General features: G+C 37.1%; 1 protein-coding gene across 1 annotated transcript; it reads left to right on the top strand.

Moving 5' to 3' along the window:
* The first annotated feature begins 206 nt into the window (after positions 1 to 206).
* Serpinb2 (serpin family B member 2) lies at positions 207 to 14110 on the top strand. The gene is made up of 8 exons (XM_020174692.2): positions 207 to 263; positions 4340 to 4516; positions 7791 to 7901; positions 9476 to 9604; positions 10116 to 10233; positions 11802 to 11944; positions 12553 to 12720; positions 13148 to 14110. Exons 2-8 carry the CDS (start codon positions 4349 to 4351, stop codon positions 13550 to 13552), a joined length of 1242 nt encoding a protein of 413 aa, XP_020030281.1. The 5' UTR covers positions 207 to 263; positions 4340 to 4348; the 3' UTR covers positions 13553 to 14110.
* The last annotated feature ends 1221 nt before the right edge of the window (positions 14111 to 15331 follow it).

Genomic DNA, 15331 nt, shown 5'->3' with positions numbered 1-15331 from the left:
TATTTCTAAATCCTTAAATTTCTGAATGATGTCATCTTGTCAACAAGTTTCTTAAACTCTGCTCTTTACGAATAAGCATTTCTTTTCTAATGATGACTTTCTGAGTAAAATGTTGAATCACACAAAGGATACAAATTAAAAAAGGAAAAAAAAAAAACAGTGTGGGAGGGGCAGAGTCTTATAAAACCAGTCATTACCATGTCTAAGCTGTGACACCTCTCCAAGGAGCACTTCCTGTCAGACCCAACTCGGAGAGTAACAAGGTATTTCAGCCATGGCCATCTCTGTGGGATACATGGTTCCATTGTTTATTTCTCTTCTTTCATACTGCATTATCAATATATTGAAATTTTAGATGTGGGATGCTTGCAGATGATAAGTAAAAAGTGTAATGGGATTTTCATTTTTAGTTGAAATAGTTTATTTGAATTAAATGTAAAATAAGACTTAAGTTTGAATCTCAGAAGCCATCAAATGCATTCATAGCATTCAACAAGTCAAAATTTATATTCATGTAAATTTTGATATCAGTGTTATTTGAAAAGGTTAGAATATGTACATTTGTACTAGCTTTTGTTTTGACACTGAGTTTGGTGGAAATAGTTACTTAAAATATTTTCACTTAAGTAATTTAAGGTAATCATTCCATTACATATAAGTAAAAACAAAAGAGGACTCAGTTTTCATCTAAAATTAACAGATAGAAAATTCAGAAACTAAGCAGAAATTTGGACTGGATTGATCCAGTATCACAATATATTTTCTGAATCTAGTTCAATAGTGGTTCATTTTCATGAAAGAGAAAAAAATTTCTAACCTAGTTAATGGTTTGACTAAATAGATAATACTGCTTTGGAGGCAGGTAATTATTCATTATGAAAGCCAACAGCTAAAAGAAACTGTTCCAATTTGTGGTAGTGTTTGATGGGATATTTCCTAGTAACTGGTGTTTTATCTTAGTTCTCATTGATTTTTATGGCAAATTTCAAAACAGTCATATTATGTAGTCACATAAATTATCACTTTATATGCCACTGTAAATTCCAATCTGACATCCAAGGCCAATGGGAAGAGTGACTGTGGCAGCGCGCCTTCTGGCACCTCCCAAATTCATTACCTCTGCCAAGTTTCAGTGGTGCATTTGCCAACTTGCATTACAGGAAGCTATGGAACCATCCTACATGATTTCCATTCATTCATCCCAGTGATGATAAGCATAATATTTGGAAGTTAATAAAGTTGTATGGCTTACTATACTGTTAGGAAATTCACAACAGGTGTGTCTGCTCTGTGGTATTGGCATCCCTCAGTTTTGCATTGTCTTGGAAGATTTCCATCCAAACATAAGTCATGGGCTTGTCTGAGAGTCAGGTACATTGTGTGTGTATGCTACCCTAGATTTCTAAAGCTATGAACGTTATTTGAAAAGTTTGTAGGAACATCACTAGACTTGGAATCAGAAGGCTGGGATCCTGCCTGGGCCATCCAATCTATGTCTTCATGCTTTCCATAATGTAACAGGAATTTTTAAGCTTCACTGGGTTAACAATTATGCAAATTAAATTAAAAAGGTAGCCGGAAGTAATTAGGTAACTGCAATAAAAACATCAGCTATAATTTTTTGTTAAATATAGTTAACTGCACCTCATTTAAATAAAGATTTCAGACTCTTTTTGTGGTGGGGTGGGGAGAGCATTTGTGTGTGTGTGTGAGAGTATTTGTGTGGGAGTGGAGTGGGGTAGATCTGAACCTAGGGCTTCACACAACTAAACAAGGTCTCTACCACTGAACTGTATTCCTAGTCTCATATGAATTTTTTAAGGAGGTAAATGCATTTAGGACAATTTGATTTTGATCTTATTAACTTTTTGTAACTTAATATTAAGAGACCTTTCTGATGTTTTGTCTTGACAAATTTTGTTAATATCAGCGTCACTGAGTGACTATGCAGATTGTTACAAAGGACTAAGAATAGAAGAGATTGATATTTACTTTTCTGGCTCTTATCTCTTATTTACAACTTCACATGAGAATGAAGAAATATTTTATTTACACTTTTAATACTCAGTTTGTTTCCAGAAGATGCTGGGATAATTAATTTAGAAAATCTATGTAATAAGTCTAATTAATTATAAAGAATTTTAACTCAGTAGAAGGAATAAGAAACAAGATTCAGAGCCACCTATATTAAACTAGTCTCTGTCATGAAGCAAGAGGAAAACAAAGTTTTGTTTTAATTTAAGAAACTTTCTAGGAGCGTTGGAGATTCACTACTTTCCTTTTTCTATTTCCTCTTTCTAGCATTTCTCAAGATATTGCATAAATTCTGACACATCATAATGAATGTGTGCACAGCACGTGTGACAGTAGGGGACACAGGAGGCAGTGGGTTTCCTGGGCTTTAATCTGTATATATGAGCTGTGTGACCTTATACAAGTTCTTTAACTTCTAAAAACATCAGTATGCAATCTATAAAACAGATAACAGTGTCTTATCTCCTAGGGATGCTATAAAGATTAAATGAACAGACAAAGAAGAAAGGAAAGAATTTCAGGAACAAGTTTTTATTACATTTATTATTATTTTTATTAATTTTTTAAAATTTTATTCATATGTGCATACAATGTTTGGGTCATTTCTCTCCCCTTCCCCCCACCCCCTCTCTTCTCCCCCTCCTGCTCCCTCCCTTACCCCCCTTTACCCCTCGCTACCCGGCAGAAACTATTTTACCCTTATTTTAATTTTGTTGTAGAGAGAGTATAAGCAATAATAAGAAGGACCAAGGGTTTTTGCTAGTTGAGATAAGGATAGCTATACAGGAAGTTGTTTTGATAAAATGCAATTGGATCATACTTTAAATGACAAATTTTAGTACAAATTCCAATCACTTTCTTGAAAATGAACAATTCATCAAGCAAGGACCGGGTTCACAAAAGATGCCCATAGATTAGAGGAACAAAGTGATGGCCATCCTTGTTGTGAAGCCCCACTAGGCACCACAGCTGTAGACAACAAAGGTACCAGCTACAGGCTTACCTCATCCTGGGGGACTCCCAGCTTCTCCTCAGTTCTAGGAAACCATTGTCACAATGAGGTCTTCCAAGAGATAATGAGTGTCAACATCATTGTGTATATTTTTGTATTTTGATAAATATAGGGTATGTTTTAAACTATGATGAAAGAAAAACAGACAACTAGAAAGATGATGATTGTCCTGTATCAACACACACACACACACACACACACACACACACACACACACACACACACACATCCTTTGGGTGTATCCAAGCATTCAGGTACACACAGAGCCTTAGATCATAGAAGGTGTGTCTTTCATTTTTCTCCCAATGGGTAATAAGCTGAGTGTATGTGTGTGTTTCATATATCTGGAATTGTCTCTGCATTCCTGTCTGGCACTGCCTTCCCGCCTAGGGGTGGAGTGAAAGAAGAAGGGGTCCTCATAGAAAATCCTTTTGTAGAAGGACTTTTTACAGAGAGTCCTTTTGTAGAAGGCTGTGTGATGTGTGTAGGGAAGGGATTAGTAGGAGATGGGTAAAGTAGCAACCCTCAAACACAAGTCTCAGCACTTTTAGAAGCAGGGAACTTGAAAGCAGATTGGTTGTCTCAATAAGAGCCAGCAAGAATAGGTGTGTATGTGGCATACATGAGCATGTGTATATTTGCATGTGTGTGTGTGTGTGTGTGAGTATGGATGAGGTGGGATGCATGGTGTGCATGTTGGTGCAGTATAGAGGCTGGGAACATGCCCCTGGAGGCTGCCTGCCTGGTTCCAATTCCCACTCCCTCCCTTTACAGTTGAGTGACAATGGTCATTTACCCTCTGTGTGCAGACATTTCTTCCTTTGTAAACACAAAAGGCAGTGCTTCCCTTATAGTATGAGGATTAAATAGGTAGGACAGGTAAAGTGTTTAGAACAGCACTTGTTATACAAAAAGAACCCAATAAGTGCCATTGAGTGTTATTGCTGTTATTATTAATGTTCTTAGATAGAGTGCCTTAAATTGTCATTACTCATCATAAAACTGCTCACCCTATATCTCAGGATTTGCTATGAAATTTACAGGGTGAAAAATGAAAATGCAGGGTCTTATTAGGTATTTCAAGACGGCAACAGGAGAGCATTGCACAAAGCATGGGACCACAGTCACATGACCCTGAAGTTCTCTTTGCCCTTCCTCCTTTTATTCCATGGAGGAAGAACAGAGTGAGAACCCCTATGTTATGCAGAGTACAGCCTGTAGTACTCTGCTGACCTCACCCAAAATGCTGCACCACCTTTTAGAGCTGTTTTTTTTCCCTCACTTTCCTTCTAGGTTGAAACAATGGAGGACCTCTATGTGGCAAACACTATCTTTGCTCTTAACTTCTTCAAGCACCTGACAAAAACAAGCCCCACCCAGAACCTCTTCTTCTGTCCATGGAGCATTTCATCCACCATGGCCATGGTCTACCTGGGCTCCAGGGGCAACACTGAAGATCAGATGGCCAAGGTAAGCTTACATTAAACCTCCACATTGGGACTGAATGAGTTCTGAACAGAATTGTAAGAATCACTCTTGTTTTATGCTCAGATCATCTTGACTCTAAGGAGGCAGATGTCATGGAATTCTAATAAAGCACCAGCCCTTTACAACACGGATTCCTTAGACTTAAATCTATAAAACAATCAAGTCAATAAACTCCTTACTTGTAGATAGCAGAAGGCATATGAGAGTCTATTAGCCCACAAGGGTAAAAATAGTGTTATCTTTCATTTTAAGAATATAGTGTTCACTAAGGGGGTTGAGGAAGCAAGATTGCAATTTTGAGGCCAGACTAGGCCACATAGTGAATCCTGTTTCAAAAACAAAAAGAAAACAACCCCTCCCAATATTTATAATAACAATATAATACGTTTAAAAGTGAGTGTTTTGCACTCTTCACTTCCCTTGGTTTTAAGGTAAATATCATTGTATAGATGAGGACACTGGCGGTATGAATGAAGTGCCTATTCCAAAGCTGCACAAGGTATCCTAACCCCTATCTCAGGCTCTTACCTATCAACCTGCCACTGTGGTGTGCTTGTTCCTCATTCCTATAACGAATTCCTCCTAATTTTAAGAGAGTCACAGAGAGAACAGATGCATAATGCCTGTGGTCACCATACTTGCAGAGATGGCCAGGGAGATTGGTTTCAGAGAACCTCTCCAATTTGTGAGGTCATGTCCACACAATGGGACCTTGCATTGTGTATGGCCAGTCTTCAAGATTAAGTGGACAAAGTGTGAGGCTGCATTGTCTGAGATTTGCAGGAGCCCTTTCCCAGATGGCCAGACTGCTGACATCTTCAGTTGGACACTGCAATATACCTAGAGAACACTCAGCACATTTGAAGCTCCCGTGATCCTGTTATTTCCTGGGTCAGCAACTTGAATGTGGACATCATATAATTAAAATTCCTTTGCATTCACATACATGCAAACATTGAGACTAACTACTTTAAGTACAAGTGTGCATTGTGCTTTTGGTCACACCAAAATGCCAATGGCTGCTTTCTGGTTTCCCGTGAGAATTATATCTGAGTATAAACACATCCTCAGGAACACAGTGACCCATTTAAGGTGGGCATCCTTTGAAGTATGAAGTTTCACAGGGAGCACATTGGCCAATTTCCCTGCAGGAGGACAAGGGATGGTTGGATCACCCTCTGTTCTTGTGGCAGTTTAAGCATTGAAACTTACAACAAAACTCGGTTGCTCAACTCTGACACCAGAAGTATTTTGTAACAATCCTTCCCCTTTATTTTCTTTCCCTTGAAAAAAATAAAGGTGGTAAACTGAATTGAAAGTCTTAGAAAACAGGATCTTAAGTTTTTAAATGTAAAGTAATCAGAAATAATATATTTTGAGGGCAAACACTGAATGAGGTGCTCTGGGTTGTTTAGAAAAACTTGATTTTCATACTAAGGGAAAAATCAACTCATTGATCACTCTGGACACAAAATATCTTTTCTGTATCTTAAAAGCATTTTTAAAATTTGAGATTAAATGTGGATTTTAGATAATCTTATAACTCTACTGCATATGTGGGTTTTAAACTTCAAATGCTACTTTAATTGCTCCTGAATAAAAACAAAGAGAAGTTCCTTAGCTTGGAGGAAGAAGCATGGGTTTGGGGGCAGACCTATCTGTGTTTGAGTCATGGCTTTGGGACTCATTAAGTGTGTGAGGGCATCGAACCCTTCTAAGTCTCAGGTTTTTCACCTATAAAATGGAACAAAACTGCATAACTTGCAAGACAGTTGTGAAGATTAGAGTTAATATGTAAACTGTCTAGCAGCATTAACTGGAATAACACTAATACTTTTTAGTAATATAGCTAGGGAACTTTCTAAGAATTTCTTGAGAGTTTATTCACATATTACAAAATCCTATGAGGTAGATTCTATGATTATCATACTCATTTTACAGATAAAATTAGGATGAGGACAGGTCACCTAGCTGGAAATTGGTGCAGCTAGAAGAGGTAGTATAGATCTAATGAAAGAAAGAGGAAATAGATGGCATAAACTGGTAAAAAATAAATGTTTATATAAGATAAGTGTATAAGCAAGGAATGTTCAGGGTGAGACTGTGGAGCTGTCCAGGCCATGCTGCTCCTTGGCCTCAGTAGAGTTCAGGTTTATCTCACATTTCCCACTTTTGGAGGGACATCTCCGTAAGTGGCTTTTGGGTTTTCCTTCCAGCTAGGAAGACCCTGATTTAATGGTCAATTGCCTTGGATTGGAGGAAAACTAGAGGAGCTGTTAGAGGAAATACTTATCTCTCATAAGAGTACAGGGTGTTACCACTCCTTTTCAGATAGTATGGAAGGACCAATGGCATATATCTTAGAAGGCAGAAAAAGACCCCTCACATGTCAACACTTCTTCCTCTAGCCCAGAAACTTACCAGCTGGGTTGGACATGGCTGCCTTTTTTTCATTAGCAAAGCCCAACCGTTAGTTCATTTACAAATTCAGCTCTTCCTCACCATGGGTCCCCTGAGAAAGCGTCACATGATAAAAGGGTCCCAAGGTCACTGGAGGGGGCTGTAGTGGTAAGTCTGGCAGACCCTGCTGGGCAGGCAGTTGTGGGAGGGAATCTGAGGCAGCCTCAGAGAGGCCAGTCTTCACTCAGCAGCTTCCCTGTGTTGTGTGAAACTGCCCACTTACAATGAACGAGATTCATACTGTCATCAGATCCCTGCAGCTTGTCCCCCACTGGGATGTTAATGTCTACATGTGGATGACTATGGTATGTGTAAATATTTTGGGTGATCCTGTTAATATTGAATGACCCATTTTTATACTAAAACTGAGTGAGTTTGGCTTGTGGTTTTTTACAGTGTGAAGTGTGTTTGGTATATAAAGCCACCACAAAGGGGGCAAGATAAAAGGTTTGAGTTAGTTGTATTACATTCTTTAAATACTGGCATTTTTTAAAGACAATTTATGAGCTGGGCAATAATTTATCTAATTTAGGGAAGAGGTTATAATCATCTCAAAATAATAAATTGTTTTCCTAAATGGCCATTATATGAATTAGTAAAATACCTCATGTGGATTCCTGTAAAGGAAATTTAGACTGGTTGACAATCCCTTAGCATATAGAAAGAATACCTATGTTTGTTCCTCATATACAAAGGAAGGAAATGGACATAGGACCATTTAGAGGCTCCTAATAGCCATCAAAGTTAAGCTAATTCTGCAGGACAGTTTTACCATTCTTCCTAATTCTGATTGCAGGTGTTTCAGTTTAACAAAATTGGTGGCTATGATGTCACCCCAGAGAACGTCACTGGTTGTGATTTCATGCAACAGCTACAGAAGGGAACTTACCCTGATGCTATTTTGCAGGTATGTGGTTTGTTTGCTATTTTCTTTGTATTCTCTTTTTAGAACCTTCTTTCTCAAAGTCACAATGTTAGACTGGGAAGGAGCCTAGTACAAAAAAAAAAGCTAAGACTCAGAGTCATGAAGTAAATATCCTAAGGTCAACCAACAACAAAGGGCAAAGTTGGGGCAAAATCCAGACTTCATGAGTTTTAGCCAAGGCTATTTCTAAATTCTGTCACATCCCTCTGTCATTAGTTGGGTATATGTAATTTGTTTTAAAATTATTCTTTACTAAGGCTGAGAGTCTAGGAATAGAGATGTGTGAATGCAAATTTCTAGAGGAGAGATGGTGGGAGTAATTGAGGAATAATGAAGTCTAAGCCTGAAGACCACATAGGAGGCCACTGGCCCTCAGATATCTGCCAATCTCTATCTAGCTATCTATCTATCATCTATCTATCTATCTATCTATCTATCTATCTATCTATCTATCTAATCTATCATTTGTCAATCATCTATTTTAAGCATTAGTATCTTTTTTACAATAATGCATTTCCCTAAATATCAGCTGTCCAACTATATTATAGGAACGAAGTAGGTATGGATGTGCTCCTATGGTAACCAACTTCCCCAGTCATGTCTATGATTAGGTTATGGGGTGATGTTGCCCATAGCTTCCTTCCTGGACACATTGGTGATCTATCCACCCATCACCTAATGAATCAAGTGATAGAGGAAGTAGAGAAGACTCCTATAATAAGATGCTTTCATCAAGTATCTGTGATACCTGGAAGACTTGGTCCTCTGCTCCAGCTCATTGTTTCTGTGACTGAGCCCATCTAACACAGTGCTTACAGACTTCAGGCTGAGCATTAGAATTTCCATTCACTTTTGTGGTTTTCTAAACCCAGAGTATCCACTGCACAGGCTATCCCATAAAGGTGATACTTGCAGAAGCTGTCTGAATTTTGTTAGACCATTACTAAACTAACATTTTCCCTGAGCTTTCTTGAGAACTTCATAATTGACAAATAATAGTATATGTATATATGTATTCAATTTTTGCAATGTTATGATTTAATATACCTATATATTGTGAAATAGTTGATACCATCAAACTAGCACTTACGTCACAACAATTAGTTATCATGAACTTATGAGGATGGTGAGGACATTTAAAATAAATCCTCTTCTCAAACTGCAGGAAACAAAGCAGTATTAACTATAATCACCATACTGTACATTTGATCCTCAGAACTTATTCATTTTGTAAATATAATGAAAAATCTTTAGAGTCCTTGAAGTTTAGAAGTTGCAAAGAAACCTACATTTCTTTTAGGCTGCTGGTTACTTCCTGGTTGAATCTATTCTATAGACATAGTAAAATTTGAAACAAATTAAAATTTGCCTTTAAAGCTTTAACACACCATGTCCATATTAAAATCACTTCCTTAGAGATTCCTCTAAAGGATCAGAAAAACATATGCTTGAGTACAGCATTTGTTGTTATGTTGAGAAAATGTTATCATTGCTTAAGAAATATCTTGTTTAGCAGTCCTGTGTTATAAAAAGAAAATACTTTCTTTCTGCTTAAGGCACAAACAAGAGACAAAATACACTCATCCTTCCATTCTCTCATTTCTGCAATCAACGCTTCCTCAGGGGATTATTTATTGGAAAGTGCCAATAAGCTGTTTGGAGAGAAGTCTGCGAGATTCAAGGAAGTAAGTGAAGCCTGTAATTGAAATAGCAAGGCCCCAAATCACCAGTGAGATCACTTTTAAAGCACTTCTCAATTCGTACAAGCCAAGTCACAACTCTACTCAGTGTCCCTAAGGCCGGCCTCACACAATCACTGGCCTTTTGCTCCCTCTGTTGGTTTCTCCACTTCCTATCACAAATGTATTATTGCAGAGAAATAAATTAGGACAATGAGCATACCTGCTTTTCAGAGCCACTATTCCCTAAGGTAAAAAACCTCTTTGCTTATATTCAATGACTATAATGCAAAGAATGCAAGAGGTAGTTAGAGAAGGACCTGACATGTGGACAAAGCAGTTAATGAAGAATTTGTAACACGTACTACTTTCTTGGTCAACCCCCACACAGCCAACTTCCATCCCAACTCCTAGCTCATGCCTCCCAGTCTTAATGGAAAGCCTGTAATTTATAATCACACCATGCCTTGCTCAACACATATTCTGTTGTAACCACTGGAATTTTCTTACTTTAAAGGAATACATGCAAGTCTGTAAGAAATATTACTCTACAGAACCCCAGGAAGTAGACTTCCTGGAACATGCAGAAGAAGCCAGGAAAAAGATTAATTCCTGGGTCAAGACCCAAACCAAAGGTAATATTTTTTTTCTCCTTTTTGCCCAGAAAACTCTGACGTATCTTTTTAAACCACCCTTGAACTTAGCCCTCATTCCCTTAAAATTTGTCCACCTTTAGTTACTCAGGTGAAGGTAACCTTATTCTCAGTTAGCTGAATAATGTCTTAAGTGAGAAAAAAACAGATGAGGCTCACCGATAGAAGATAAATATTCAGTACTTATATAGATTTTTGGCAGTGCTAGGATTTGAACTAAGGGCCTCCCTCTTGCAAGGTAAACACTCTACCACTGAACCATACCCCTCAGTCTTAGTACTTGAATATTATGATGTTTAGATATTATCATAGTCTAAACAGGAGAAAAGGCAGAAGTATTCAAATGTAGGAAATATCTGTATTAAGATAATCATGATTCTGCCCACTGTGAATGAAAACAACAAAGAAGCTCGCCTTTGGGAAACTGCCCTATTGCCGAGGGCTGTAAGAATACTGGCACTGGAGGAATGAAGCATTATGAAGTTATTTGGACTCTTTTCTTTCCTCTTTTTGGACCAATCCACTTCTTTTATTCCCTGCTTCATCTCATCTTGGTTGTCTAAACCACTGTATCATTTTAACTTCTTGATTCTTTCATAGGCTTCTGTTTCTCTTTGTATTTTTTTTAACAAGATTCAAACTTAGTTAAGTCATTTATTACTTTTTATTAAACTCATTCATTCAATCAACAAATGTTTATCACATACTATGTGCCAGGCACTATATATGTAGAAGAGAAAAATTGGCAAATGCTGGCATCACAGATTTTACAGTCTAGTAAAGTAGCTGTGTGATTAGATAAAACAGTGCACACTAGTGTTTGGAATACTGCAGAGCAGGAGCTCACTATAAATGATCTGTTTCTTAAACCATTTTTAAAACAATGACACACAGGTTGTTGTTTCTGAGAACCTCCTTGGGCTCCCTCCTCTACTCCCTTTCCTGTGTTGTCATGGTACATTGCACTATTAAGTCCAATTAGAGAACTTATTATACATTGTTTCACAACTAAATTTGAATGTTTCTTCTAGAACTTCAGGCATATCCGGGATAATTTTTTTCTCACCACTTGTATCTGCCCTATTCCTAGTTTATGTCTACCATAACTTGTAAAATGTTTTGGAAAACCCATTCATTTTTCTAGACCAGATCTGGTAGGACAAAGTGGCACAGAAAATGCACTGTTATGTCCACTAAGAAACTGTCTTTCACTTTCTTTTGAATTGAATAATTCTCAGGCAACTGAAAAAAATTTGAGGAAACAATATAAAAGAAAGTGAAAATCTCCTTTCCAAATGTGATAGTAATTTTATATTTTAAATGCAATAAAATTTCTTCATTTTCTATTGGGTTTTACAAACCTGGGAAATTTATTCCAATTTTACTTATGTTTTAAGTAAATCTAGAGAAAAAATTTGAGCTTAAAGATCAACATCTCTTCAGAGTTTAACAACTGTAGACACTGAGTTGATAGCTACTTGAAAGATTCAAGGATCATAACTTCACAGTTCTTGATTACAAAATGTAAACATATGTTGTATTTTCCATAGGCAAAATCCCAAACCTGCTGCCTGCAGGGTCTATAGATGGGGACACAAGGATGGTTCTGGTGAATGCTGTCTACTTCAAAGGAAAGTGGAAAACTCCATTTCAGAAGAAACTAAATGGATTTCATTCTTTCCGTGTGAACTTGGTATGAGACAACGAATGTATATCATAACATATGTTTTAGGTGTTAGAAAGACAGATTGAAAAGTTTAAAGACCTTTTACTGATTCTCCTACATGACTTGCTAGTTATAATTTATGCATGCTGGGCATTGACTCTTTCAAGCTATTGAATACTATTCAATAATTTCCTAAGAGACAGTATGAGTAGAGATGAATTTGTAATTATACATGCCTTTGCTCAAATATTGGTTTTACCAGTTACCATCTATAATCTTACTTATCTTCCATGCATCCCATGTTTGATCTGAAAAAACAGGATAATGTAATCAAAAACCATTTCAAAATGTTGTAAGTTTTCAATAAAATTAGCAGAGCTTCTGGCCTGAACTAGGTATTGAACAAATGTTTTAATAGTATTATTATCATCTATGTTTTGAAAAAAATAGATACAAACTTGAAAAGCTATTGAACTTAGAATATTTACTCATAGGATGTACAAACAATTTACTTTGTTGATTCTAAAAACACATCTCTTCAACATTAAAGTAGAACCCATTCTCTTTTATGTTCTATTGTAAATCTTTTGGCATCTTAGAACCAACTTTCATATTTTACTTTTTCATAATTGTAGACTCAGCGTATTCCTGTACAGATGATGTACTTGCGTGAGAAACTGAACATTGGCTACATAGCAGAACTAAAGGCTCAGATTCTAGAGCTCCCATATACTGGAGATGTCAGCATGTTTCTGTTGCTTCCAGATGAAGTTGGTGATGCATCATCCACTGGCCTTGAGTTGGTAGGGCATTACAACTTCAGTTTTTTTAAACTTCTGGGACTGCACCTACTTTTCGTGAGATGCACAGTTGCACGTTAGGCAATGGTGTGCAATTCCTCACATAAGTGTGTGAGTCAGTTGCTAATATATGTGTCATATCACAAAATCTCATTCTAAGTCTTAAACATACGTCACATATGTTACTTTAAAACATTCAACCAATCTGGGGTTGGGGGCGGCTGGGTGGAAGTGGCACAAACAATGTGTACACAAGTAAGTAAATGTAAAAACGATAAAATAAAGGGAGAAACAAAAAAAATTCAACCATTCTATTACATTTTTGTATCATCCACAGTGTAGTAAGATCAGATTTTTGACCTTGGAGTTGTTTCTCTTCCTTTCGCAAACTCACTGTATCTTTTGCTTTGTTTTGTTGTTTGATTTGCAGCTGGAAAATGAGATAAACAATGACAAACTCAACCAGTGGATGAGCAAAGACACAATGGCTGAAGATGATGTTGAGGTCTACATCCCCCAGTTCAAATTAGAAGAGCACTATGAACTCAAATCCATCCTGAGAAGCATGGGCATGGAAGACGCCTTCAACAAAGGCCAGGCCAACTTCTCAGGAATGTCAGAGAGCAACGACCTATTTCTCTCTGAGGTGTTCCATCAAGCCACAGTAGATGTCAATGAGGAGGGCACGGTAGCAGCTGGTGGCACTGGGGCTGTTATGACAGGGAGAACTGGTCATGGAGGCCCACAGTTTGTGGCAGACCACCCTTTTCTCTTCTTTATCAGACACAACATAACCAAGAGCATCTTATTTTTTGGCAGATTCTCCTCACCCTAAAATTGAAAGATTCTGTTTCTGCCCAGGCTCTTGCTGCATGAGCTATAAGTCATAGCATTTCTTTCAAGTGTCAAAAGTTTAGAGACTTTTCCACTTACATATTTCTGTTCTTCTGAATAACTTCAGATACACATTAAATATAAATCCAGCAATAACTTCGCAGCTTTCAATGATACCATAGCAACTTTTTAATCTCTAAAGTGAGATGATGCCCATTTGGTTCTTCCTTCCTAGTTCTTTATTTCATAGCATTAACTTTTATTGTGTTATTTATTATTTTATATAATGACAATTTAAAAAATTATTGCTTGCTATCTATTTAATGTAACTGATAGAGTTACAGAAGTAGGTGATCAGTTAATTTTCTATCTAAAGAAATGCGTTCACTTCTTCTTATAATGAAGTATTAGCAGATGTTCTTCCATAACAAATACCTAGAAGAACGCATTGAATATCAGGCAGGTATATGTTATGTGCATTTATAGCATTATGTATAACATATGTATGTCTATAACTCATGTATAATTGCAAGTATGTAATAAACATGTTTACACACAACTGTTCACTGTCATTCCATTTGGTATGCAGATCATAAGATCTGTTATTATTTGTCAAACAATTCAAAGGCTTGTTACAAGTCTTTTACTGTAACAAAATACTTGAGATAATTCATAAGAAAGAGGAAACGTTTATTTTGATTTAGGGTGAGTGGATTGGGGTCGTGTGAAAAATGGGTTAGAACTACTTTTGCACAGCAGCAAAAGGCATAGTAATTCGGAACACTCTAGTTTAGAGATCTTCAGGGAGCCCCTGTCTAACTTCAAGGATACCATAAATGCTACCAAGTCCAGTGGTCCAGACACAGAATCAAGGTCATGGTCATTGAGCACGGAGTTCAGAGCAGTGCAGATGGATTGAATGCAAAAGGAGGAGAAACATAAGACAGTCCCTTTTGAGGATGTTTATTCCAAAAACACTGAATGCTTTGAATGAGTTGGAAGCAGAGCAGAACATAGAACTAAGAAAAAAATCGTAGGTTTGTGGGCTCTGACTGGCAGCAGAGTCTGGTTGCAAAGGTGTGACTGGATCCTGGAAATGCATCTGAGGCACCACTTCCTATGATGAAAGGCAGGGATGTTGACCCACTGGGGAATGGTGGCTAAAGTAGTTTTAGAATCTTGACTATGCATCTAAATCCCAATTCTAACACTTAAAAATAGTCAAACCAAATGCTAAGTATGGAGCTTTTTTTTGCTTTAGTTTTCTTTCAGTGTAGACCTTTTCTTTGTACAGTTGATATGAACTCATGATAAAATGAGTTCAAATTAAGTAATTAAAAGAATTTATGAGAATGCTTTGGCGCATGTGGTATTTAATAAACTGATTACCATGATCATTATTGGCTACATGTAAGGATAAACACAAAATCTCAGGTAGTTATTTGGTTATTTTATTTATTTATTTATTTATTTTTGCAGTGCCAGGGCTTGAACTCAGGGTCTACACCTTGAGACACTCCACTAGCTCTGTTTTTGTGATAGTTTTTTTTTGAGATAGGGTTTCATGAATTATTTGCCCAGGCTGGCTTCAAACTGCAGTGCTCCTGATCTCTGCCTCTTGAGTAGCCAGTGCCTGGCTGGTTACATATTTAAAGCTCTAATCATATATTTGTGAAAATTACAAATTTTTGTCCCTTGTATTCTTCTACTTACTTTTGTATTCATTTTTCTATTAATAATTCATTCAGTAAAAAGGTAGGTAGTAGCTTTCTGAATAGTT

This window comes from Castor canadensis, chromosome 4 (assembly GCF_047511655.1).
Source record: "Castor canadensis chromosome 4, mCasCan1.hap1v2, whole genome shotgun sequence".
NCBI lineage: Eukaryota > Metazoa > Chordata > Mammalia > Rodentia > Castoridae > Castor > Castor canadensis.
This window is presented reverse-complemented; position numbering and strand designations above follow the sequence as displayed.